Below are 25,851 nucleotides of genomic sequence, written 5' to 3' on the forward strand. Positions count from 1 at the left end.
TGCAGAAGTGCATTTCGCGCAAGTGTTTTTGAGCGTGTGCTTTCTCGCTGCTGTCTTGCTGGGTTGCGCTGTTCTATTTTGCCAAGCCTCCTGCCGTGGATATCCTTGAAGCTTCAAACAAATGACCCACGTGACGCTGACTGTGCGATTCGGCTTCCAATAGGATTTTGAACCTTTTAACTGTTACTTGGCAGCCATTCTTTATTTTCATTTTTCCTTGTTTTTCTTTTTTGTCCCACCATCCAGATTCTAACGTGCCTCATTTCCCAGAATCCTATTTAAGTTTAGTGCATGCGCATTTGCGCGCGCGCATTTCGCAGAAGTGCATTTCGCTCAAGTGTTTTTGAGCGATTGCTGTCTCGCTGTCTAGCGGGAGTAGCGAGAGTGGCGAGGTTTGATTTATTTAATTTATTTTTTTTCCCTTTTTTTGTATGATGTGTGCCTTTTAAGTTGTTTATCTTGTTATTGTGTTGCTGTGCACCTCGTTATATTTATTTTAATTTGTTTATTTTGTGTTTAAACATACAAAACATGCAAGGAAGGTAAAATTCTGTTGCTGATTAATTCTGGAAAAGTAGTAACAAGTGTACTATTTCTGGGTATTCAGAGCGGCGCTTGAGTAATTTATCAAACATATTTTTTACTGCCCTACCAAAAAGGTTAGTGCACGAGGGGTCCTTATTGATTACCACTGACTGCATTGCCTATAAAGGAAAAAAACAATTTCATTCACCTTGAAAACAGGTATGCCAGTAATAAATATGATGTTAGTTAAAGAGGGGGCAAAAGTGATTCCACTAAATGTAGTTCCTGTTCCGGTAACACCAATAAAACAGCAAAAGAAGAATGCCATGATTCGCATGGGTGACAGGAAAGTGGTAAATAAAGCTAGAAACCTTTCCATTACTAAAGGATGCGACATTCTCCAATATTACAATCTGGGGGCGGTTATGGGTGCGGGGAAAAATGAAATTGTTTTAAACAAAGTTAGCCATGGTAAACTTGACAATCTTCATGAACTAAACACTCGACTTGGAAGTGGCTGCTATCAAAAACAATGTACAGACGATTGAGAGTACAAAGTGTGGGAGCATAATATCAGACAAAACAATGAAAAGTGTGTAAACGTTGTGAGAATGATATACCAGGAACATGTAAAACACTTAGTATAATCAGTGAGAGCCCACCTAGAGCATGCTCCGTTGAAGCCCAACATAGATTGAGGGAAGCTTATCGCAATGTACGCATAACTGGTCAAGTGGATGAGGAGGCTCTCAATTTTATGGATTTGTCTGGGGTGTCAACTAGTGAGGAAGAAGTGGTGTTTGTTCATTCTAACACGGGTGACCTTATTCATGCAGCTTGAAGTTTTGTCGCCAATCAGAATTCAAAATTTAAGTGATCAGGTCCTGCCAGAGGTGATAAAGGAGACCAGTGATCCTCAAATTCCAACAAATAAGGAAACTAAAACATCCTCCAACACATCAACAATATCTGATAAAGAAGCATCTATAAGCTCGCTATCATTTGTTCTTCCAACTCCAAGGCAGGTAAAGATACCCCGGGGGGGGGGGGGGGGAGACACGGGTCAGTGGAATCGGACAATAATCATATGGAGGAAATAGTAGCACAGGGGGATATGAGCACAACCTTTCTGACTATGAATTCAGCCTTGCTATCCTTGGCCAAACTATACGAAGCTATGGACCAAAAAATGAACAATCAAACGATATTGCTGACAAAGCTAACAAGCAAAATGAATGAAGGAAGTGGGGTGGGGGAATCTATAGTAGGTGATCCCCAGTTTCAGATTTTCAGACACTGTAGTGTAAAAGACTCAGTCACACATTGATAGTCTGCAAGGTATTGGAAGTAAAGGGCTGCCTCAGTCCAAACATTTTATTTTTAGTGGCAGTAATGATGCAAAAGGTGGGGGCATAGAGTCCGAGTCTAAAACTCGGATTGATCTAACTAGAGAGCGCATTGAGAAATTGTTGCCTCGTCCTGTTATAGTGAGAAACGAAGATGTTCTAGGCAAAGAGGGATGCCAATCTGATACAATCATTGCTCCAGTAAAAAAAGCCCCAGGTGAGTTCTCCGTCAATAAAAGAGCTGAACCCCTTAAAAAGAAAAAAGCTAACAAAACACGGGCAAAGCCTAGATGATTTTTAAAAATAACAAATGCTATACAAGATGAGGCCTCTAAACAAAAGGAGAACATTGATTGCAGGGATCAACTGAATCAGCAATTGGTGAAGAATAAGGGGAAACTTTCCTTTGGGATGTTATAAACCTTTAGATGATTTAGTGGCTGCAAGTGAGGCGGCAATTGAGAAGGAAAGAGTTCAATTACAGATTCCTTCTGGTGATTCTCCTCTTATTATACAATCTGAGGCTGATGGGGGTGGTCGGAGCGATGCACAGATGCGTGAGGAAATAAATAAGACAATTGAACAATACATTATGGAAAGGCAGATGGAGAAATCCAAAAGGGATAATGATCAGGTAAATCCAATTACAAGGAAAACTAAGACTGACTCTTGTACCTCCGTGCCGCCATCGATAAACCCTGTCGGAGACAGGGAGGACGGCTCAGTGGGGGATCAGTGGAAAGCAAGTGCAAGTTCAGCCCGAGCGTATACCCCAAAGGTGATAACAATGAGGCAAAGTAATTACCACTGCTTCATTTTAGAATGTAGAGAATACCCACATGCTCGATATGACCTTAATCGATCCTGTGTCTTTAATATCTGCAAAGAAATACCGGAGTTGAGAAATATAACATCTTCCGATATCGATAGGGTTGAGTTCTTGAGTGACAAGGATCTATCAAGGTCAAGGATTATGTTTTGGTCAACTGTTCTGGCTGATATTGTGTGAGAGGCCAGAAATTCTCTTCTCCATATGGTTTTCAATATCTATAGAGAGGAGTGTCAGGAAATAGGAGGTGAAAGACTGGGAGTTAAAAAATGGGTACCTCGCATCTATGGCTCTAATACCAGGGATCAAAACAACTATGGAAAGAAAAGGTCTGACCATGCATAACAATCCATCACAAAAGAAAAAACCAACCTTGTATGCTGGAATACCCAGGGTTTCAAACACTTTATCAATACTCGCAGTTCAGAGCGCGATGATTTCGACTTTGTAGTATTGCAGGAAACTTGGTTGGTTGAAGCCCCTATTTGGAATGGCTATGAGATAGTGATAGAACCAACCATCTCCATTCCTAGGGGGAGACCTATCGCCGGCCTTCTGATAGCTATAAGAAAATCAAAAGGGTTTAAAGTTACAATTTTTAATTCTGGCACTCCCGTTATTCAATTCATTAAATTGTCTAGTGAAGCCCATACCTTCATAATGGTCATTATCTATTGGGGGAAAGCTCACTTGTCAATAGACTGTTTTTTTGACCATTTGGAGAAAATCTGTTTGAGAATTGCATTAGGAAAACATATAGGTTTTGTGTTAGTTATGGGAGACATTAATCTTCACCTGGCCCCCAAAAATAAAAAAGTATCAGTTGAAGGATTAAGATGGAATCAATATATGGAAAATATGCAATTGGTTATGGTTAATGGTGCAGTGGAAGGTGACATCCCGCCTGCAAGTACTTGGCACAACTTTGCCTAGAGTGGGAGTTGGAGATTAAGTTGTCGGCAAAATGCTGGGGGATATATAAAGGCAATGTAATTGCCAATAATGCGAGAAATCGATTGAAATGGTCCGACTCTTTATTGATGAGCTTTGATAAAAAATTGTCTTATAACTCAGGGATGGATTGCGTCTTCTATGCAACAATATGCCACAGTTAATGATTCTGTACAAGGCCATGGCTATAAGCATATCTATACATTTAACATAGAGGTGAAAATCAAAAAAAATCAGAGCTACGACATCAGATACGTATGATAAAACATCTCCCAATTGAAGAAAGGATATTGAAAACTAAACAACTTTGTATGAGATACAAAAACTGGCAAAAAGGAAGGAAGGAAGGCCTTGTGCTTTCAGAGAGATAGTGAACTTATGCTAAGGAACATTTCCTCCAAGTCGACTGCTATAATATGGGGCGTGTTAAATGAGGCAACTTATAAAGATCAAAATTCGGTTCAGATAAACTATTTCAGCTGAAACTTGGTGTGCGTACTTCCTGCATATATATCAAACTCCCTTGATAGACAGCCAGATTGCCATCAGAGCGAAAACTGGGACCATCAAATTACTTTTGATCAGGACGATATATTGTTGTATATTTCAAACTCTGTAGCTCACAGGCTGCTGGACTCGATGGTCTCAACAACAAAATGCTCAAAGAGAATCCTGAAATCTGGTCGACTGCCCGTGGAACATACTCAAGTGGATTATCGATCTCCACTCCCAAACCTCCTTACAAATTAGACTGAATAATGAGGGAATTCTATTAGACCTGATTTGCAGCGCTAGCGGTCTCAAGCAAGGGTCTATTCTTGCGTCATCTATCTTCAACTTCTTTATCCTTGACATCGGTAAAGAATTTGATAACATTATGACCGACTCTCCGAGGTTGGGCTCCTTTGAGGTTAAATGGCTTCTATTTGCTGACGACCTTTTGTTATCTAAAACGCCCATGGGTCTTCGAAATATGCTATGTGCTTTGGAGAACTACGCAATCCATAATATGACCATAAATATATTTTAAAAAACGCAGGTGATCCAATTTGGCAATTGCAATCAACGAAATAAAAGGTTGGGATGGAAGGTATATGGAGAGGAAGTGGAATCAGTATCTGAATATATATACTTAGGCATAAACATCAGCAATAATCCAAATGACTCTCCTTATGAGTTGTCTAAATTCCAGATGGAAGAGCTTGATATCTCAGTCAAAAAGTATTAGTGGCAAATATTGTAAGTTTACTTTTGCGCCTCTATTAATCGATTACAGACAGATTTGCCAATTCTGCTATATGGTGCTGAAACTAAATCGATCCAACCTAGTTGTTTTTGGAATAAGAAAGAAGGGCTCTTCTGGAGAGCTCTGTTAAATTTACCGTCATCCACACCCATAGCCCTGATAAGGCACGAATTGGGAATAACGTCTATATACGTGTCTTATAAATGGAGGGTGTGTATGCTCTACAGGAAATGTGTCTTGGAAGAGCACCGGAACGGTCTAGTTACACAATTGGCAAACTATATCCGAACATCTAAGGAAGCCTATATTCTGCAATGGAAAGTGCAGGCGCAGAAGTTTATGCAAGAAGCAGACATAACAGATAACTCTGAATAAAGCTAAGTGTAAAATGTGGGAGTTGGATTGGATAGAAACCAGGGAGTTATGTAACAAGTACAAACATTTCAATCAAAACCCATTTGGCCTCAAAGCATATGGTATTACAGAGGCATATCTTCTGAAATCTCCTAGTGTCGTGCATCGTGCAGGACTTCTGCGCCTAAGACTGAATTTATGGCATACCAGAGCGGTAACAGCAAAATGGGCTAAGGATACTGAGTTCACTAGTATATGCCGCTTCTGCAATATTGAAGAAGAATCCCTAGAGCACATTATTACGAAATGCGACAAGTTGAAGGAAATGAGAATTAAATATTTTAAAACTTTGAGTATAAGTTACACATGGGGGCGAAAGATCTTTGGAAATGCATATTCCATGTGTACTCAAGAACAGTTGGTTATGCAACAATACATTTCTTGAATGAATTAAGTCTTGATAAGGATAGTACGGATACAAAAAAATCCTAGTGGTCATATGGATATGCCTAGACCTATTTTGATCCAAGAATTTTATTTAAATTTTGCTGTGATAATTTTGTTGAATTTTGAGAATGTTTTATTTTATCAATTTTACCTTGTTTTATCTGTATATGATGCGAATAATTGTTTGATTTGTATAATTGTATTTAAATGACAAATGTAAAATGTTCATATTTTTTTATATTGAAAGGTTGAGTTTCTCAACCGTATCAATAAATAAAAAAAAAAGACTAGACACTCTGGGGAGGAATAGATATGTTGAGAGGTGAATATGAAATTATTTTTAATTAATATTGCCAAACCTCCAGAAGGACAACCTCAAATACCTCTTTTTGCTCGGTAGGAGGTAAAGCCACCTAGAACAATGTCAACCAGCAACATTGGTTCTTGTAAAAGTAAAATCGAAGGTGGTTCCAATGCAACGAACGATTTGTGCCAAGCAAACAAGTTTTAAAAGCCACAACAATTCCACAAGCAGATGGACCAGGAAGTAATTTATGTCTTGGCCACCTGCATGTTTGCATTGGATAGAGATTTGATGAGCTGTTCTAGCCAAGCAAGACTCTTTAAAGATTCAAATTGGTCCTTCATGATATTATTCAGCTCATGGGATTGTTGTTCAGATGTGCTTAACAAAGGCATTGCAATCGCAGACTGAGGCTTGAGCTCAATAAACTCAGCAGTTTTGGTCATGGACCGAAAGGCATACAATTCAAATCCGAGGTGAGCAAGGTCTATTTGGTGATCCCATAGGTGAGTGAAGTTTACAAAGCATTCGATTATTTTGATGGCATGGAAGTTTAATCCATTCCACGTCATCAGATATCACGTAACGCAGCCTAGGAATTTGATGGAATAATTACATAAGCGCAGAACGATTTAAAGTGGCTAGTCATTTTTTTTAAGTGTTGGTGCACCACCCTAACAAGAGTTTCATGTCAGGAGAAACATTCGCAAATTTTGTTGTAGCGGTGTGAGGACTACTGGCTAGGCCAGGAGGAGTGGCTGCTTTACTTGCTATCTGCTTTGGCGATTTCCCTATGGTGTGTGAAGTTGGTATGTCTTGTTCAGGTAAAGGAGATAATGACTCTGCCACTTCTGAAAGAGGTGACTTCAAAAGATTGGAAGACATAAACCCAAGTGAGGTAGAGACTGCCTTAGTGATAGAGATTTGGTCATGGATGGCATTTGGGGCCATGCTCTTCGTTGCAAGACATTACTAGTATGACTAGCTTGTGCCACGACCGAGGTCTTTTTGTTTTCTGTTTTTTGAAAGAAATTAGACATTTGGGTTTGTATGAGTGTAGAGCTTTAATCCACACTTCTTTTCAGTATGTCCACAATACCAGTCATATTTGGATTTGAAACATTTGCTGGCCCTTTCGGCTGATGCAAGCCTGTATAAGAGGACAATGAGGATTCACTCGGATGCATCACTGGCTTATGATTCTTCACTTGCAGGGCTTTGGCTTTCAGAATCAAGCTGATTGAGATCTATAGTGGCATCATCTTGTGAGATATTGCACATTTATTTAATGGTCGAATTATGGCCTTTGATTTTTTTGGGATGCCATATTTTTTGACATGGGTTGAGGCCAATGTAGTGGTCATAGTCAGAGTGGCAGATTTAGATAAGGGATGTCTTTTTTGGAACTGTGTGTTTGGTTGCAAATCGGCTTCCATGGTAGAAGCAGAGGGTTCTCCTTATCAGCATTTTGGTCTAAGAAATCAGTTAATGCTGATGGACTGTCGGGAGAGACCGCTGGAACTTTAGATTGAATTGACACATTTGTGACATAAGCAGAATTCAACAGGTCCTGATGGACCGTGTTTGCATTCAGCAGAATATTTCCATTAGCTAAGATTCTTTCATGTTGTGGCTTGGCCTCTTCCATGTAGTCGGGTTGCGGAGTATCAATGGAACCTGAGAGCTGGAAGTTTTGAGGCTGATGTACCTGAACAAAGGTTTTAAAAGGTATAACAGGGGTGGGGGGAGGGAGATCTGTACACTCGTGGGTTTGGGTGTGCTGTGAAAGATTTTAGGTGCAGTCACATGCTCAATGTGATTAGGCTTGGATACCTTGGCAGCATGCATTGCCCAGAAGGAATGACAATTTTCTTGGGCTAGCATGAATCCTTCTATTTTACTTAATTTGGCAAGGATATCAGATGTAGACATTTTGAGTGCAATAATAGCATGATGTGTATACTTGTGTCCCTTATCCAATAAGTTAGGTATCCGTATGAGTACAGGAAAGTTCTGTAATACCTGCTAATTTAGGTCAATCAGGGATTCTTCAAGTGGATAAAACGGAAAAGATGAATGGGGCTGACATATTTCCTCTCTAGGTATGCTTTGATGAGTAGGATGGTGAGCAAGTACAGGAGTTTGGGCTTGAAGTGGCTCTAGAATGGATGTTGCGGCGTCCAAGGTTTGTGAGCTAGCCTTCATCTGTGGTGCACCCTTTGCACTTACTGGTACCTCACTTTTATTGTAGTTAGATTTGTCATGTTGACCAGAGTTTGCTTTATAAACGTGTACCTGTTTGCGATGGCTCATGTAGCCAGTTACTGGAGTCGAGGGTCCAAGCGATAAACGTACACGCTTGTGGAGTTCTGTCATGACAGCAGGCGCCACCAACGATGTATCACAAGTGGGGTTAAAACTCTCCTCAATTGAAGCACCCAGGATGGAATTGTCATTAATGGGTATATTGGAGAGGGTTTCCATATAAGGCATGGTGATTGCAATTGTTCCTCCTGAGTTTTGGGTATTGTTAACTGAGAAACCAGTGCCCATTTCCGAGTGGAGCACTTTTGGTGCAGATTCAATGGCAGTTAGAGAGTTTGGGTACATGTTGGACATGACCTTAGGCTCCTCGCCGGACTCGGAAACCAAGGCGTGGGGATCTTTGCCTGTTGACTTAATGTTTTCATCGGGTTTGAACGAAATGCAGTTCAGCGCGGAAAGGGGAGGGAGTCGTTTTTCAGATGCTTCTTGAAGTAGTTTTGTACTCCTCAAGCTCTTATCCATTGTGATAAGCGAAAGTACTGTCGCTTATTTATCAAAGCTGGCAGTTATTTGTAGCTGCTGAGTTTGGTTGCGAATAAGGACGGATGATTCCCGTGTGATCCACAGCAACGCTAATGCTAGGTGTTCCTATGCCTCTGTGATTGGATTCAATTACACTGTCCCCATGGGATGAAAGAAGAAAATACAGATATATATTTGCATTCAGAAAGTTATTTTTTTTTTCTCTTTTTATAATTACCTGCCTTGGTCCTCACGCTCCACACGCTGCACACCCAAACAGCCTTACACTTACGGGGCACTTCCTGGTGCGTGCGCCCAGTGCGTGTGAAGGCCGTTGAAGTAGGAAGGCAGTTGATGGGCCAGAGGAGCAAGTGGGTGGGACTATGGACAAGAAAAGAGCAACCATGTAAGTAACACAAGTCAATGCTGATACTACGAACTTAAGCCATGAATAATTACTTCAAAGAGGTGTCCAATGGGCACAAAGTGGAGGGTTTTTACAGCGTGTCTGGTGCTTCTCCTTGCAGATGGCGAGGTAGATAGTCCAAAACACAGCGATTGCAGCCAAACAGCCCCGCACTTCCGGGGCACTTTCGGGTGCCCACACGCGGTGTGCGTGAGGGTCATTGAAGTAGTCAGGCAGTTGGTGGGCGGGAGGAGCAAGTGGGCGGGATTCAAAGCGGTGTCCAATGGGTACAAAGAGGAGGAGGGTAAGGCGTGTCTGGTGCTTCTCCTTACAGACGGTGAGGTAGATAGTCCAATACACAGCGATTGCTGCCAAACGGCCTCGCACTTCCACGGTGTGCGTGAGGACCGTTGAAGTAGGCAGGCAGTTTGTGGGCGGGTGGAGCAAGTGGGTGGGACTGCTTCACTGCTCAATAAATCACTTCTTGTGTCAAAATGCACACTAGCACCTCATCAATAGGGCATCTCCAAGCTTCAAAAGGTCTCAAGATGACCCACACCAGCACCCACTTCTAAGTGGAAACAGCAAGCCGGCAGTGTTTTCCATCTTCAAATTGCTCAAGCCATACATAGCCATGTCATCCAGAATGTCTCTTAGCATGCCACATTGAACACAAATGCAGCGTCTTTCCACCGTCACGTCTCGCGTAGCTAGAATCTGTGTTTCACTAGATCAGAAAAGTATACTGTCCAGTTGATTTACTATTTGGTTTGTTGCTGAGCATCACAGTACAACTGATAGGGTCTACTACCCTGATATTACTGAAAGTTATCTAAAAGTAACTATTGCTTTTGACTTCCCTAGAACTCCTGTTAGGTGTTCCAGAAAAGGTTATATGCTTTGGTCTGTGTACCTTAAAGCATAGTGTTGTTTGTATAATTGTGGTTATATAAAATGTGATGGTACTTATTTCCTCCAAGATTTAGATTTATCTGGGCCTACTTGTATTTAAATCCTTTATTTTTACAATACATAAGGTTTCAGTGTTTCTTTGGACCATTTGTATTAAAATTTCATTTGTACTGATTCTACAGCCATCCTAAGATAAGCCTGGCTGCTCCGTTTACGCTACCCTGAACTCGGGTGGTACAGCCTTATGCTAAGAGTGGAGTTTTGTACTTCCTCAGTTGAATGGTTATATTAAGAAAAACTGTCCTAACAGGCTTGAATACTAGGTTTGCATTTATGGCTAAAGATTGCCTAATTATAATCACGTTTCCTTTCTTCTTGAAAAGAGGAGTTATTTTCAACATATATATTTTGTGCTTCACACACTTCTTCTATGGTCGTAAGGATATTAGGCCAATAGCTCTTGTTCCTTGACAGACATGAGGGTTTGATGTCTTGGTTCTATACACATAGCAGCCCAACATTATGTAGGATACGTTAATATTGGAGATTAGGCGCAGGTACTTACTGTACAGTGCAGTGTGTTCGTTGGGAAAAACTGTTGGGCTTAACTGTAATTCACTGCCAGCCTTCCTCCCTCTTATTGAAACCTACCAACTCTTCTATAACTATCTTTACAGTGAGGTGTGGTCTATCTTTTAGTTGTAGTGCTGTTTTGCTGCACAGTTAAATGGTTCTACATCGCTCACCAGAGTGCTGTGGAAAAATCTCCCAACAGTCTGCTTTTCTCAAACTGAATGTTTCTCTTGTTCCTAAAAACTCATACCCAGCACTCTTCACTGCTAGCCTGTTAATGCTATTTTCACCTTTTGTGTCCAGCAAGAGTGTTTTCGTACCTTCATTTACAGGCATTTTGACTCGCGTTCACACCAATTCCTCTGTTACAGGTTCTAAAGGGACATGATGACCACGTTATAACTTGCCTTCAGTTCTGTGGGAACCGAATAGTCAGCGGATCTGATGACAACACGTTGAAGGTGTGGTCCGCGATAACTGGTGAGGTAAGAGTCCTTTCTATCCACAAACCATTCACAGTTCTCCCAGTCTGCACCTCGAGATCCTGGTGGGAAGCATTTGCTGAAGAGAAATTCCCTACCACTTAATGATTTGCGTTACTACCAGGCACTTGTCGAGACAGTGCCTAATTTGTTGTGTACATATGAAGTGCAATTTCTGAACCCGCAGGTGTGAAACACCCTTTTGTTTCTGGAGCACTTGCTGATGTATTTCCGTTGTACCTTTTCAATAAGAAGACAATTGCATTTACAGTAATTCAATATATGTGCTACCTCTAGTTGACCTCTGGGGTCTGATCAGACTCCTTTAGACATCCACTGAGTAATTGGAACCTACCCTTTGATGTACATAGGAAAGATACGGTCATGTGACCCTTCAGAACTTTGAGTACAGACAACCTCCTTTTTAGTTACCTGAAGTAATGGGTCAAAAATGACCCCAGTTAGAGAACCTGTTTCGGCATGCCTAGGCTATTTGCACATCAGCCTCTACTGCATTACTTACAGTTAGGGATAATGTTCAGTTTCTGTACTAATTCCCTTTAACCTTAGAGACCCTCGGCTCTTTTGCTAGAATCTGGGATCTTTGATTTTTAACCTCCTGAGTGAGCTGTACTTTTTCCCATTCACTCGTATTTTTCGCTGACTAGGATTTTAACTGTTTAATGGAGTCTTGTAAACTCCATAGGTATCTGCTTTTTGCATAGTGACATTCAGCACCCTCTGTGCAGTGCCACTGACATGTCCCTTGGATTTCTCTTAATGTTAAACATTTTCTTGTGTGAACTACAGTTCCCAAGAATAGTGAGATGGCTTTTATCACCCTATGTGGAGTGATGATGGAGACGGGGGGGGGGGGGGGGGCGATGTTTGGGGGGGTGTTACTTTTTACTACCTTTTGTGCGGTGTACTTGCAGGCTGATTTCTCATCTGCAGTACAGCACTCATAAGTGACAATTTTTCCAAATTGGCCCCTGCCTTCTTTTTTTCAACATTTCTTGTTTGCAGAGCTGCACAGGAACATGCGTCGTCAGCTGCATCTTTTCTTCTTTACCAAGGTACTGTAAAACAAGTCTGAGAGAACTTATCTCTTACTGTGGAAGTGCTTGTAACTTCTACAACTCAGAAATCTAATCAGCTTGTGGCCCTACATTTGATTCTTCTTTTTATCATAGACTCCTAAGAACTTGTGGAAAGACTTTTCCATTTGCTTACCTGAAGTGCTGCATCCTATACAAATAATTTTGGCAATTCGACTTTGGCTTAGCTTATTTGAATTGAATGGCTCTTCTAAATGCTATCCGAAAGTATTTGCCCTGGTTATGAATATTTGTAATTTCTTGTGTTCTAATCACCTTGGCCTTTTTAGAGTGTTCTGAATGCCAACAGTAAGTAATTAATGTCCCAGGCACCCTTGTTACTGAAGTTACCTGTGGGGTGTAGGTTGTGTCTTTGGGCCATCCCAAAAGGACCTTGTCTGATTCAGAAACTCAGTGTACAGTATTGAAGTATATTTGTGTTACTACCCTTTCCTCTCAAAATGGCTAGTGACAGTGGTCTTACAACAAACTACCATGATTGCCTAAAACGCCATAACCTAAGAAAACACACAAAGAAAACACTTTGATTTGAAAAGTTCAAAGTCTCACAGTTTAGCAAAAGAGCTGGAGGGTGGGATGAATCGGCACATTTATGAGCATTCTCCCAAACACTGGGTGACTGACAGCTAGGCTGCAATGAATGCAGCTAGGCTGCAATGAATGGGAGAAACCTGCATAAAAGGCGAGACTTTTTGGCTTGCAAGGCAGAATCGACCACTGGACGAAGGAGCCGAAGAAGAACTTGGAAGAGAAACCTGCTGCAACTCATGGACCGTTGGTTTGCCCGGTGAAGCCCTGCTGCTGTACCTAAGCTCTGAATTAGTCTCGACTAGAGAAGACTTCTCCCCTTGAGTTGGTGGGACCAATCAACTCCAAAGTAAGCCACTCGGACAACCTTCTCGAAGCTGGTTGAATTTCCAGAGTTGCTGCTGAAAAACCGAAACGCCAGGAAGATGAACACCAGATTGTGTGCGTTCATTTTAAGCTGGCCAAGAGCTCCCGGAAGATCCTCCGGACTCCCAGGAAGCAGGACTGACCAAACCTGAGCCACCTCAACAGAGTGGTGGACCCCAGATGCAAGGAAAGTCCATCTCGTTAGCCAGAAACCGCTGTGTTGCTATTTGCGGTAGACGCGAGGAGCTGAAACACCGATGTGCCACTTGTTTGAAGATTGCTGGTTGTGGTCGATGACCGTCCCATTGCAGTGCAGGAGTCCCCAGAAGTCCTCCCTCTTGTCCCCACAACTGAGGTCCAGGAACACCAGGATCTGCAGAGCTGCACAGGAACAGAAGTCACCTGCTGCACTTTTCTTCAACGTAAAAGTACTGTAAAGTGTAAGAAAATTTACCTCTTGTCGTGTTACTGCACTTGTTCTCTGTTGGTGAGACTTGTTGTGGTTGCTCTGTAGATTTGCTGACAGCTTCTTTACCCCACAAGACTAAAGAACTTGTGTCCCTACTTTGAATTCTTCTATCTTCAAATAATTTTAGAACATTGTGCAAGACTTTTATTTCTGAGAAGTGCTTCAGTTTCACCTAGACTATGGCTCAAATTGACTTTGCCTGGCTCCCTGAATGACACTTCTTCCTCCTGGGAATGTTATTGATCTTCCTTTCAGGAAAGGGTTTACAAAAGTACTTACCTGCGCTGAGAAATTGTGCGATCTCTTTTTGTGTCTTAACAACCTTTCTCTTTGACGAACTCTTAAATCTGATTCTAAATGCAACAGTGATATATTAATGTCTCCAGCACCCTAACTATTGAAGTCAGCTGAAGGTGTAGGTAGTGTCTGCGGTCCATCCCAAAAGGGTACTTACTGATTTAGAAATAAGTGTGTGCATTTTTGTAGTGCTTTTGAGTGTTACTGTTATATTACCCCCTTCTGAAGAAGGCTTACTCTGACTGATGCATTAATAATTGTTTATTCAAGAATCTTGTGTGTGTTTATTTGAATACTTGTCGCTGTACTGTGAATCTAACTCCCCTACAGCTCACATTGACCCTGTGCCACGGCCCTCTTGAGATAAGCCTGTCTGCTCAACACACTACAAACCTGTGTAGTACAGACGTATACCAAAGGTTGGATTCCTATTGCTAGGAGTTCAGGGTTGTTGTAGTGCACCCAAAGGGCACTGCATGGTAAATAACGTCAATTTCACTTCACTGCTCTTGGAAACAGTCTATCCAAGAGAAGGTATTTAAACCTTTGGGAAATCTGAAAGACTTCCCTGTGCCACTGAACTGAAGGTGATGTGTGACACCATGTAAAGATGATACCTATGGAGTTTGTCTGACTCCACAACCAAAAGAAACAGGTAAAATTCACATTAAAAATACATGCGAGAGTGTGGAGAAAGGGTCTCGCTCTCCAGGTTGAAAATTAAGTCCTAAAATCCAGCAAAGTTGCTGGGGGTCTCGAAGGTAGAGGGGAATTGGCACATTTCTGAGAATTCTCTCTTTCGGGGGGGATTGGGTCCTCCGACATATTCCATATCTTTGACAGTAATCACCACAGCTGTGCTGCTTTGGAAAATTTCCTGCGTCGATGCGCCGTCCCCGAAGACGACCTCCGACGGCCGACGTCACCCGATATGATAAGTAGGACGCCCGTAGCCTCAGTTCTGTTTTTTCCGCAAACGTGTTCGCTTCGTGAATCTCGGTACGCCTCGACTCTTTGGCGTTTGTTGTATTCTTCTCGGTTCTTTGAACCTGTTCGGTTTTTGTAAAAAGTCTGTTCGTGACGATGTCTACCTCGTCTTCAACCCCGCGTCCGGGCTTCAAGAAATGCGGGGACTGTGGGTCCAAGATGTCGGTAACGGACTCGCACGATGCCTGCCTCTGGTGCCTCGGGGAGGCCCACGACACGGACGACTGTCAGTCGCTCATGGCCAAGGCCTTGCGGGAGGGCAAGAAGTTGGCGGTAGGTAGGGTGTCTAAGCCCCGGAAGTCGAGGTCTGCAGGGATTTCGACAGATGATTCGAGAGGCGACTCTCCGTGTCATCGTCGGAGGTCCAGTGGGTCTCCTTCCAGGAGTCGGTCTCGCCACTCCTCTGCCTCTTCGAGGCATTCCCAGAAGCGCCGGCATTGGTCGCCTTCCCCGTCCTCTTCCGAGGACTCCACCCGTCGGCGGGTCGCTTATCCCACCATGCAAGCGACACCGGAGGAATGGGCTTCCTTCGGGAAGAAGATGTTAGCGTTTCTCGAATCGCAGGGCACCGGTCCGTCCGCGCCTCCGAGTGGGATCAGTCGTGATCGGTCGAGAGACACCGCTCGTACGCCTTCGGGCTCGGGTGGTCGGCACGGTGCGCGGGAGAGGTCCCGCTCGGACAAGGGTAACCGTTCTCGCCATGCCCGTTCCAGGTCCCGGTCCTCGACGCGCTCGAGTCGCGTGATCCTGTGCAGTCTTTGAGGAAGACGTCGACGCCTGTGGCGCCGAGGTCATCGACAACCTCTCTCGCGGCTCCGCCTCCGAGGGGGTCGTCGACGCTGTCGGCGCCTAGGTCGTCGAAGGACACGCTCGTAGCTCTGGCTTCGAGGCCTGTGTCGACGCCGCTGATGCTGGCGGCGCGGCGGCTGACGTCGACGCCAATTCGCTCAACGCCGATTCTCCTGGCGCCGACTCGTTCAGCGCCCTCGAAGCCTTTCGAGGCAGTGGTGTCAGAGGGGCCCCGTGGCACGGGGGTAGCCCCTAGAAAGGCTCTGGCTAAGGTCAGGCATAGCTTTGGTCCCCAGGTGTCCTCCTCTGAGTACATTTCAGAGGATGATGAGGGCCTGATGAGGGCTTGGTTCCGGTTACGGTGCCAGATGAGCTTCTTTCGGGCCATAGCCAATTTGATGACCTGAGGCAGTCACTGCATGATGCCAGTGGACTGGACACACCTCCGGAGGTGGAGTTTTGTAGGCCTGAGCCTGGCACTCATGTCGATTCTTCGTACCAGCGCCTTATGTCTCGGGTCACCGAGTACTTGGGATGGTCGGCTCCCCCAGGGGAGTTTGTTCAGGATGATCTCATGGACATCCTCGATCTTTGTCCCCCCACTGACCCGGTACTGCCGTTTCATATGGCTCTGCAGAGAAGGGTGGCGGCGGCTTGGACTGCTCCGGAGAGTCTCCCGGCAGTGGGCAAGTCTTTGTTGTGAAAATACCGTCCAGCCAGTAGCGACCCCTGCTACTTGTCCAGGCATCCCACTCCGGAGAGTTTGGCGGTGCAGGTGGCTACGGCCCCAGCAAAGCAGGCGTCATATCCTACCATCCCTCCGGATAGGGACGACAAACGTTTTGATGGCTGGGCGAAGAAAGTGTTTTCTTCAGGGGGTATGGCGCTTCAGGCGGCCAACTCCGTATGTGCCTTGTCTCGTTTCACACACTCTGTGGAACTGTGTTGCATTAGCGGCTGAACGTATTCCCGAAGGGGACGAACGGGATGGTTTCCTTGCTATGGTTCAGGATGGCAAAGATGCCATGTGTGAGGCCGTTCAGTCGGGTTTGGACATGGCAGATTGTGTCAGCCGGTCCATGGCGGCTAGCACCGTAATACTAAGGTTTGCGTGGTTGCGGAAGTCGGGGTTCGCTCCTGATGTGCAGTCCCGGCTCTTCAACATGCCCTTTGACGGTGAACATCTTTTTGGCAGCAAGGCTGACGAGAGCCGTGAGAGGTTGCAGGCCTCCAAACCTGCAGCAAAGTCGTTGGGCGCTGCAGTTCGACAACCTCCGCCTTTTCGTCCTAGGGGACAACAATGGAGGGGTGGTTCCTTTCGCCATTACTCGTCCTTCAGTAAAGCAAGAGGAGCTGTCAGTCAAAAAGGCCACCGTAAGAGTGCCAGAGGTGGAAAACAGGGTACTTGAGGTGCCAAGGCTGCTCAGGCAGTTGCCTCTTTGCCCTCAGGCAGCGCCGCAGCCGCTACCACTCAGTCATGAGGCCAGGTCCCATGGTTCACCGGTTGGGGGAAGGCTGGCGCAGCATCTTGTAGAGTGGCTTGCCATTACTTCAGATGTGTGGGTTCTGGAGATCATAACCCACGGTTACTGTCTTCCCTTTCGGCAGAGGCTTCATGACAATGCACCTGGGAATCTCTCTTTGAAGAGTCCGGAACCGCTCCTTGCGCAGGAAATTCAAGCCCTGCTGGAGAAAGGCGCCATAGAACTGGTGCCTGTAGCGGAGAGGAACAAGGGATGGTATTCCCCTTATTTTTTGATTTCGAAGAAAGACGGGGGATTGAGACCTATCATGGACTTGCGCGGTTTGAACAAACTCCTCAGGAAGGACAAGTTCAAGATGGTTACTTTCAAGTTCTCCAGGCCCTTCAACTTCAGGACTGGTTGGTGCCTCTCGACCTCAAGGACGCTTTCTTCCATGTGCCGATCCATCCCAATCACAAGAAGTACCTGAGGTTCGCGGTTGGCGACTCGCACTTTCAGTTTCGGGTCCTGCCGTTCGGATTGACCTCCGCCCGAGGGTTTTCACCATGCTCATGGTGGTGGTAGCGCATGTCAGGAAAGGGGGGATTCACGTCTACCCCTACCTGGGCGATTGGTTGATCAGGGGGAGCTCTCCCGAGCAAGTCCTGGATCATCTGTCGGTTACCCTTCACAAGCTGGGCTTCTCCCTCAATTTAAAGAAGTCCCATTTGACGCCAACACAGCGGCTCCAGTACATCGGAGCAGTGCTCGACACATCCCTGGGGCTGTGTTTTCCTCCCCAGGTGAGGGCTCTTCACATTCAGCAGATGGTGCACAAGTTTCAACTTGCCCAGACGCTGCTGGCGTTCGAGTTTTTGAGGTTGCTCGGCCTCATTGCATCCTGCATTCTTCTGGTGCCAGAGGCTCGTCTGCGGATGAGATCTTTACAGTGGGCACTCAAGATGCAATGGTCGCACTCTTCCGGCAGGATGTCGGACCCTGTTCAGGTGCCACCCTCGGTCGCCCAGGACCTTCTGTGGTGGGCCGTCGAAGGCAATCTGATGAAGGGGGCCCCATTTTGGCTGCCCTGGCCGGAGGTGACGATCATGATGGACGCATCCCTCACGGGATGGGGCGCTCATGCCAACAAGTTGACAGCGGTCGTTGGTCTCTGTCGGAGTCCAGACTCCATATCAATCTGTTGGAGCTGAGGGCCATCAGGCTAGCCCTGAAGACTTTTCTGCCGACTGTGCAAGGAAAGAGTGTCCTGATTCTAACTGACAACACAGTGGCCATGCACTACCTCAACAAAAAGGGGGGGGGGGCAGGGTCACTTCCTCTGTGCAGGGAGGCGATGCAGCTCGAGTTCTGGACCACCCAACAGGAAGTTTCGATCTCGGCTGTTCACCTGTCCGGAGACGACAACGAGACGGCGGATGCTCTGAGCAGGCAGAGCACGATCTCTCACGAGTGGGAGCTGGCTCAGGAGATTCTCCTGGAGATCTTCGCCCTTTGGGGACCCCTCAAGTGGATCTGTTCGCCTCCAGTGTCAACCGGAAGTGCGAAAGGTTCTGCTCGTGGGAATTTCCTCCAAAAGGAGCCATGGGAGACGCGTTCGTGGTGGAGTGGTCATTCCCACTGCTGTACGCTTTTCCTCTAGTCCCCGTCATCCCGCAAGTACTGCAGAGGTTACGGAGGTTCGGTTCCCGGATGATCCTCATTGCTCCGGCGTGGGCTCGAAGGACGTGGTACCCGGACCTTCTCGACTTGTCCATCTGCCATCCACATCGTCTTCCCTACCGAGACGATCTGCTCTCACGGGAGGGGGGGGGGTCAGGTTCTCCATCCAGAGGTTTGATCCCTCAACCTTCACGCTTGGCTTCTGAAAGGTTGAGGTATAAGGATTGGAACCTCCCTCAACACGTGTTGGAGGTGTTGCTCTCGGCCAGACGGCCGGCAACAAAGTTTCTGTGCCGTTGGCGTAAATTCTGCGACTGGTGCAGAGTTAAGAATGTGGATTCTTTGGAGTGTGAAATTCCCATGGTTCTGTCTTTTTTGCTTTCCTTGGCCCACAGGGGCTTGCCAAGTGGGTACCATTAAAGGTTACCTGGCGGCGCTGTCCATATTTAAGCGCTCGTCTGAAGAATGTTCCTATTTTAAGATTCCTTTAATTTCTCAGTTTTTGAAAGGGCTCACTAATGTGTTCCCTCCGTCACCTTTTCTGGTGCCCGGTTGGGATTTGAACCTTATGGGGGCTCCGTTTGAGCCTTTGCATTCTTGCCCTTTGAGACTGTTAACTCTTAAAACTGTTTTTGGTTGTGGTCACTTCTGCTCGCAGAGTGAGTGAGTTACAGGCACTTTCAGTTAAGCCACCCTTCACTGTGTTTCATAAGGACAGGGTTGTCCTTCGAGTTCGTCCTTCCTTTCTTCCGAAGGTGGTTTTGGAATTTCATTTAGGCCAGAAGGTTGTTCTTCCGGCATTCTATCCTCCTCCGCATCCTGGTAAGGAAGAGGAGAGGCTCCATAGGCTTGATCCTAGGATAGCGTTGAGCTTTATATTTCATGCATGTCCCGGGTCAGAGTGGACGATCAACTCTTCATTGGTTACGCTGGAAAGCGCTTGGGACAAGCTGTGACGAAACAGACTGTCTCGTTAGATTATTTTGGCTATCTCCGAGTGTTACCGCTTGGCGGGTAAGGACCCACCGGCTGGCTTGCGGGACCATTCTACCAGGGGTATGGCTGCATCTACTGCCCTACAGAGGGGTGATCCTATTTGTAACATCTGTGATGCAGCCACCTGGGCTTCTGTACATACTTTTGTACGTCACTACTCCCTTGATTCCATCCGAGGACAGGATCTGGCCTTGGGCAAGGCAGTCCTTTATTCCTCAATTTGATTGGGCATGCTAAATTTGTGTTCTAAATTCTTTTCCCACCTCCTTTCTTTGGTACTGCTTTGGGAGTCTGTCAAAGATATGAAATACGTCGGAGGACCCAATCCCCTCGAAGAACAAGTTACTCCCTTACCTGGTAACTTTCTTTCGATGGGATGGTCCGACGACGTATTCCATATCGCTCCCTCCCTACCTTCCCCGCTGCAGAATTTATGCGATTGCAGCTTACGTTTCCGCAAGGCCTTGTGTGTGTCTGGCAGAAGACTGGTGTCACACGTTCTGGGGGGAAAAAACTACAACTGAGGCTACGGGTGTTGTGCGTCCTACTTATCACATCGGGTGACGTCGGCCATCGGAGGAGGTCCTCGGGGATGGCTCATCGACGCAGGACGCAGACGCCGAAAATTTTCCGAAGTAGCACAGCTGTGGTGATTACTGTCAAAGATATGGAATACGTCGTCGGACCATCCCACCGAAATAACTTTACCAGGTAAGAGAGTAACTTGTTCAATAGGTGCCTTCTGTGAAGCCCCTGGACCCTCAACTAACTCTTAAGTAAAATACTCACTGGTTTGAACCGTCTTCCTTAGTAAATCTGACATTTGCTACTTAAGAACCTATCCTGACACTGCATGTTAGACAATAGACCCTAATAACTCCATTGCCCCGTTTCAGAACTGAGAACACTCATGCTCCAAGAATAAATGAAAGACTGTTAATGGATTGGGCCTTTTGCCTAGAAAACAGAATAAGTGTTTAACAGTTACTTACTGGAAAAAGAGTTGGTTAGTATCAGTAGCTCTGTGTGTTGCACTGTTCTGCAAAGTATATGTAACATCTTATTTTCTTTATAAAGTGTTTTGCCATTCTAAAAGAAGGTAGATGTAAGGTTATATTCTCCAGCATGGGGTCTAGCATGAATTCACATGCTCATAAATATTCCCCGTCGTCAGGCTGGGAATTCTCGATAAAGAAAAAATCTGTTTCAGTTTTGTTTCTTAACCGTCTTTCTACTAATAACCAATCACTGGTCTCTGGGTCATACTGCCCCCAGCCAATCACTGCCCTCTACCTAAGCCCCTCCTCTGGTAGCCATCTTCAGATTTTGACCGCACGTTCAAGTGTTGGGAGTCTCATGCTTGGCTCTCGAGCTTTTACTGCGTATTGCGTTTTTATTTTTCAAAAAGTTTACTCTTATTTTTTCGGTCAAATCGAGCCTCAAGCTCCACCAATTCATCTTCCGATTATCGGGGACCCGTTTCGGATTTCTTTCCACCCCTCAACGGTAGATCGTCGAATTTCACTTGATCTTTGAGGCCTACTCCGCGTGGACATGGCCCAAGACAAAGGAAACGAGACGCCCGTTGGATCCAAGCTGTTCAGGATCTTCCCAGGATGTGGACTATAGAACGTCGTCAAGGAGGATGAGCACTCCCGGTGCCTCTACTGCCCAACTAAAGGCAAAGCACTGCAAGTCTGCGGGAACCGGGAGCGCCTTTGGTTCGGGCTCCTTGGCTGCCAGGGCAGCTGCAACATCGCCAGCACCATCAACCATGAGCCAATGCTCCGCTCGAAGAGGAAGTCGGACAACCCGGGTAAGTGTCGGGAGAAACCCCGGCCAGCCACGACAGAGAAAGCCAAGGGGTAGCGAGGTGGTGACCCTCCCCCACACGGTGAAGGCCTCGGAAGCGCCTAAGGTCGTGAAGGTCCAGATTCACCCAGCTAAGGCCTCGATTGAGGGAGTCGTGACGGCCCTGCCGAAGCCTACAGAGGTGACCCCAGTGGAGAGGACCTCCAGGCTTAGAGATTCCCTGCCATCCCGGAGGGAATCGTCTTACCAGCCTATCTAAAAGATCCCTGTGAAACCCTGGGCTGAGAAGGAGGGGGGGCGCGATAGACCTAACGGACTCAGTTACCGCCTCCGAGGACGAGCTGTCTGGCCTCAAGACAGTCCTCGACAAGAAGTTTGTCGAGGTCAAGGCCTACGGGAAGGATCCCGACGAGGCGGATTTGGAGAGCGATGGTGGAGCCGATGAACGGCAGATTGACGAACCGGACACCACGCCTCTGCTGACGCTCCTGTCGCAACCGATGACACCGCCGACTGACAGGTCAGATGACATTTTGCTGGCACTGCACACCTTGTGCACAGATGAGGACAAGGTTGCCCTTATCTCCGGCGGACAATCCATCAGCGCCTGGACCGCCGGGGAGTCCTCCACTCAAGTGGAGGCGAGTCCATCCTCCCCCACCCTTCCATCCTTCACCTACATCCCCTCCGCCGAGGGATGAGATGGAGACGACTGGGACGGATGACGGTGGTGACGACTGAACAGATCTCACATCACCCCCTCCCCGGGCTTTCCCTCACGACGAAATTGGCTCCTTTCACGCCATAATAGCCAGGGCATCAGAGCTTTTCCAGCTATGCCCCTAAGAGCAGAAGGAGGAGGGGTTCCTTTATCAACGACGAGAGGCCATGAGGAAGACCGTCCTCTCAGTCCCGCTGTTGGACGACATCTGGGACGAAGGGCTGTCCCTTCTGAACAACCTTTCCACGGCCCCTGCCAAGCCAGACCGGTACAAGAAGTAGTACCGGGTCCCAGACTCAGCTCGCATGTGCCTCAGGGCGCAGCTGTCCCCGGACTCAGTGGTCTCCGCGGCGGCCAAGACGAAATCGGCAGGGGCAACGGCATCAACTTCCACTTCTCCGCCAGACAGCGAGGGAAAGAAGCTAGGCGCCATGGGATGTCGAGTCATCTCGTTGGCAGCGACGATCATTAAGGCGGGCAACGCTCTCGCTATCGTGGCCTGCTACGATAGGGAGCAGTGTTTCAAAATCACCATCCTCCTGGACTTCCTTCTAGATGACAAGAGGGCGCAAGCCCTTGAAATCTTGCAGGAGGGCGAAGTGGCTTCGGACCACGCCATCACAGTAACCACGGATATTGCTAACACCGGTTTTCGCCAGATGGGCAAAGGCATTTGCCTTCGCCAGCGTGGTTGGCTCAGGGCCACGGATCTCCGTCAGGACCTACAGACCAGGGTACTGGACATTCCCTTAGACGGGAACAACCTGTTCGGCAAGGCAGTGGACGAGTCACTGCAGGCCATCAAGGCAGACACAGACAGCCCGTGCCCTGGGCACGCTACATCAGCGACGGCCGTCCTTTCAGACGACCTGAAGCAAGTCCCAAGGTGCCTCCAAATGATTCGGCGGCAGCTCTTCATTGTACCGCCAGGCGGCCCGCTCTTCGGCGCAGGAAGCCTACAGAGGCGGCCACAAGGCCAGTGGACACTGTCGCCAAGGGGCCCAAGGAGGCAAGGCCTCGACGAAGCAGGACTGAACCGGCCGTGACGTCGGGGCCCCACCCAAGCACCCCGGTGGGAGGCCGGCTGGTGAAATTCATCAGCATGTGGGAATCAATCTCCATCTACCGCTGGGTGCTGGATGCCCTGCCCCATGGGAACACACTCGAGTTCCAATGGAAGTGGCCAAACTTTCCACTGGTGGCCAGAAAAGACCACGTCCCATAACTAATTCTGGAGGTACGAGCGATGCTGGCAAAGGTCGTGATAGAACTCGTCCCAAAGAGGATCCGGGGCTCCGGAGTATACTTGTGGTACTTCCTCGTCCGAAAGAAGACTGGCGGCCTATCCTGGACCTCCGCCGCCTCAACAAATACATAAGATCCCAAAAATTCTGGATGGTCACCCTTCAGCATGTGCTGGGACAACTGGAAGAAGGGGACTTCCTGTCGTCGCTGGACCTGGAGGATGCATACTTCCACATCCCAATACACAAAGGACATTGAAAGTTTCACATCTTCCAGGAGCAGCACTATCAGTTCAAGGCACTGCCCTTCGGTTTGAGGGTCTTCACCAAGTGCCTGGCACCGGTGGCGGTGCAGCTGCACCTGCAGGGGATCCACGTCTACCCCTATCTACATGATTGGCTCATCCGAGCGAATTCGAGGGAACTCCATTGACCACACAGCGAGGACCGTCCACCTGCTCACAGAACTGGGGTTCTCGATAAACTTTGCGAAGTCCTACTTGGTGCCATCGCAGGACGCCCTGGTCCTGGGAGCCAGGCTCAACGTGGTGGCACGGCTGGCTTCACCGTCGGAGGGAAAGATATATGCCATCTTGGGCAAGGTACAATGGCTGTTGACCATGGAAGTAGCCAGGGTGTGGTCCATCATGTCCTTGCTCGGCATGATGTAGTCATGTGTCTACCTCATGCGACTGTGCAGGTTGCGGATGCGGCCGCTGCAAGAGTTCCTCGACGCCTGTTGGATACAAGTGCCGGGAAGCTTTGAAGACGAGATCTCCCTCAACGGGACTTTACGTCAAACGATCCAGTGGTGGGGCACCATCGCACATCTCATGGCGGGCATGGACTTCCAGACTCCCAGCGCATCAGGAGACTGTGACAACTGACGCCTCCCTGGAGGGATGGGGCGCGCACACCGGAGATCTCCACGCAAAAGGCCTTTGGCTCCTGGAGGAGAGGTCACTGCACATCAATGTACTGGAGCTTTGGGCTGTGTTCTGGGCACTCGGGTCCTTCCTTCCGTCCCTCAAGGGCAAAGTGGTAAGGGTCTTCACCGACCACACCACCACGATGTTCTACATCTGGAAGCAGGGGGGCACCAGATCCCCAGCTCTATCCAAGGAAGCACAGGATCTGTGGCACTGGGCCGTCGCCCAGGGGATGTTCCTGGTACCCTTTAACCTGGCAGGAGTAAAGAACACTGTCGCCGACTCACTCAGCAGGGAGCTGCACTCCTGCCATGAATGGGAGCTCCGGCAAGATCAAGTAGATCTCCTATTCCAACGATGGGCAATCCCCAGATCGATCTGTTCGCGACAGCGACGAACACCAAGTGCCAGAGGCTCGCCAGCAGGTTTCCCCAGCCGGCGAGCATGGCGGATGCATTCTCCTTCACCTGGGACGACCTGTTCCTCTATGCGTTCCCGCCGTTTCTTCTGCGACTCATCAGTCAACTCGGACGGTCCCGGTGCAGGATGATCCTCATTGCACTGGCATGGCCGAGGCAGATATGGTTCCTGGACCTTCTGGACATGTCAGCATCCCCACCAATCAAGCTACCGACGGACGCGGATCTTCTCGCCAGGGAAGGAGGCGTGATCCTGCATCATGACCCAGGATCTCTGAACCTGCAGGCCTGGCTCCTGCAGCACTAGAGTTCGGAGGCTACGACATCCCGACACACTGCAAGGAGATACTTCCCAAGACCAGGGCTTCCTCGACTCTTAAGTGCTATGGACATAAATGGAAGAGGTTATCTGTCTGGTGCCGTGCACAGAAGATCAACCCTGTATGGATTACGGCCCCCCAAGTGCTGCCATACTTGCTACCGCTGGCCAAGGCGGGGCTGGTGGATGCCTCCATCAAAATTAATGTGGCGGCTATCTCCCACTACACTAGAACTCCAGGGCGGTCATCGCTCTGGTCTCACCGCCTGGTGAAGGGGTTCATGAAAGGACTGTTCCGCTCGTTCCCGCCAGTGAAGTCTGGGGTGCTGACCAGGCTCATGGGCCCGCCATTCAAGCCTTTGCATTTGGCGCCACTGAAATTCCTATAGTGGAAGACAGCGTTTCTTGTGGCCATCAACTCCGCACGACGAGTGGGAGAGATCCAGGCCCTCTCCTGTAAGCCTCCGTACCTGACATTCCACCAGACGAGGGTAGTGCTGAGGACGCACCCCTCCTTCATGCCCAAGGTGCCGTCGCACTGCCATCTCAACG

General features: G+C 47.5%; 1 protein-coding gene across 2 annotated transcripts in view; it reads left to right on the forward strand.

Moving 5' to 3' along the window:
• LOC138528653 (F-box/WD repeat-containing protein 7-like) overlaps positions 1-25,851 on the forward strand; it is an 865,213-nt gene that overhangs the window by 722,984 nt on the left and 116,378 nt on the right. For both annotated transcript variants that reach the window (XM_069640473.1, XM_069640474.1), the window contains one exon: positions 11,052-11,165. In XM_069640473.1, the coding sequence (XP_069496574.1) occupies positions 11,052-11,165 (114 nt within the window). The remainder of the gene's footprint in view (positions 1-11,051; positions 11,166-25,851) is intronic.

This window comes from Ambystoma mexicanum, chromosome 7q (genome assembly GCF_040938575.1).
Source record: "Ambystoma mexicanum isolate Mex_15411 chromosome 7q, UKY_AmexF1_1, whole genome shotgun sequence".
NCBI classification, from domain to species: Eukaryota; Metazoa; Chordata; class Amphibia; order Caudata; family Ambystomatidae; genus Ambystoma; species Ambystoma mexicanum.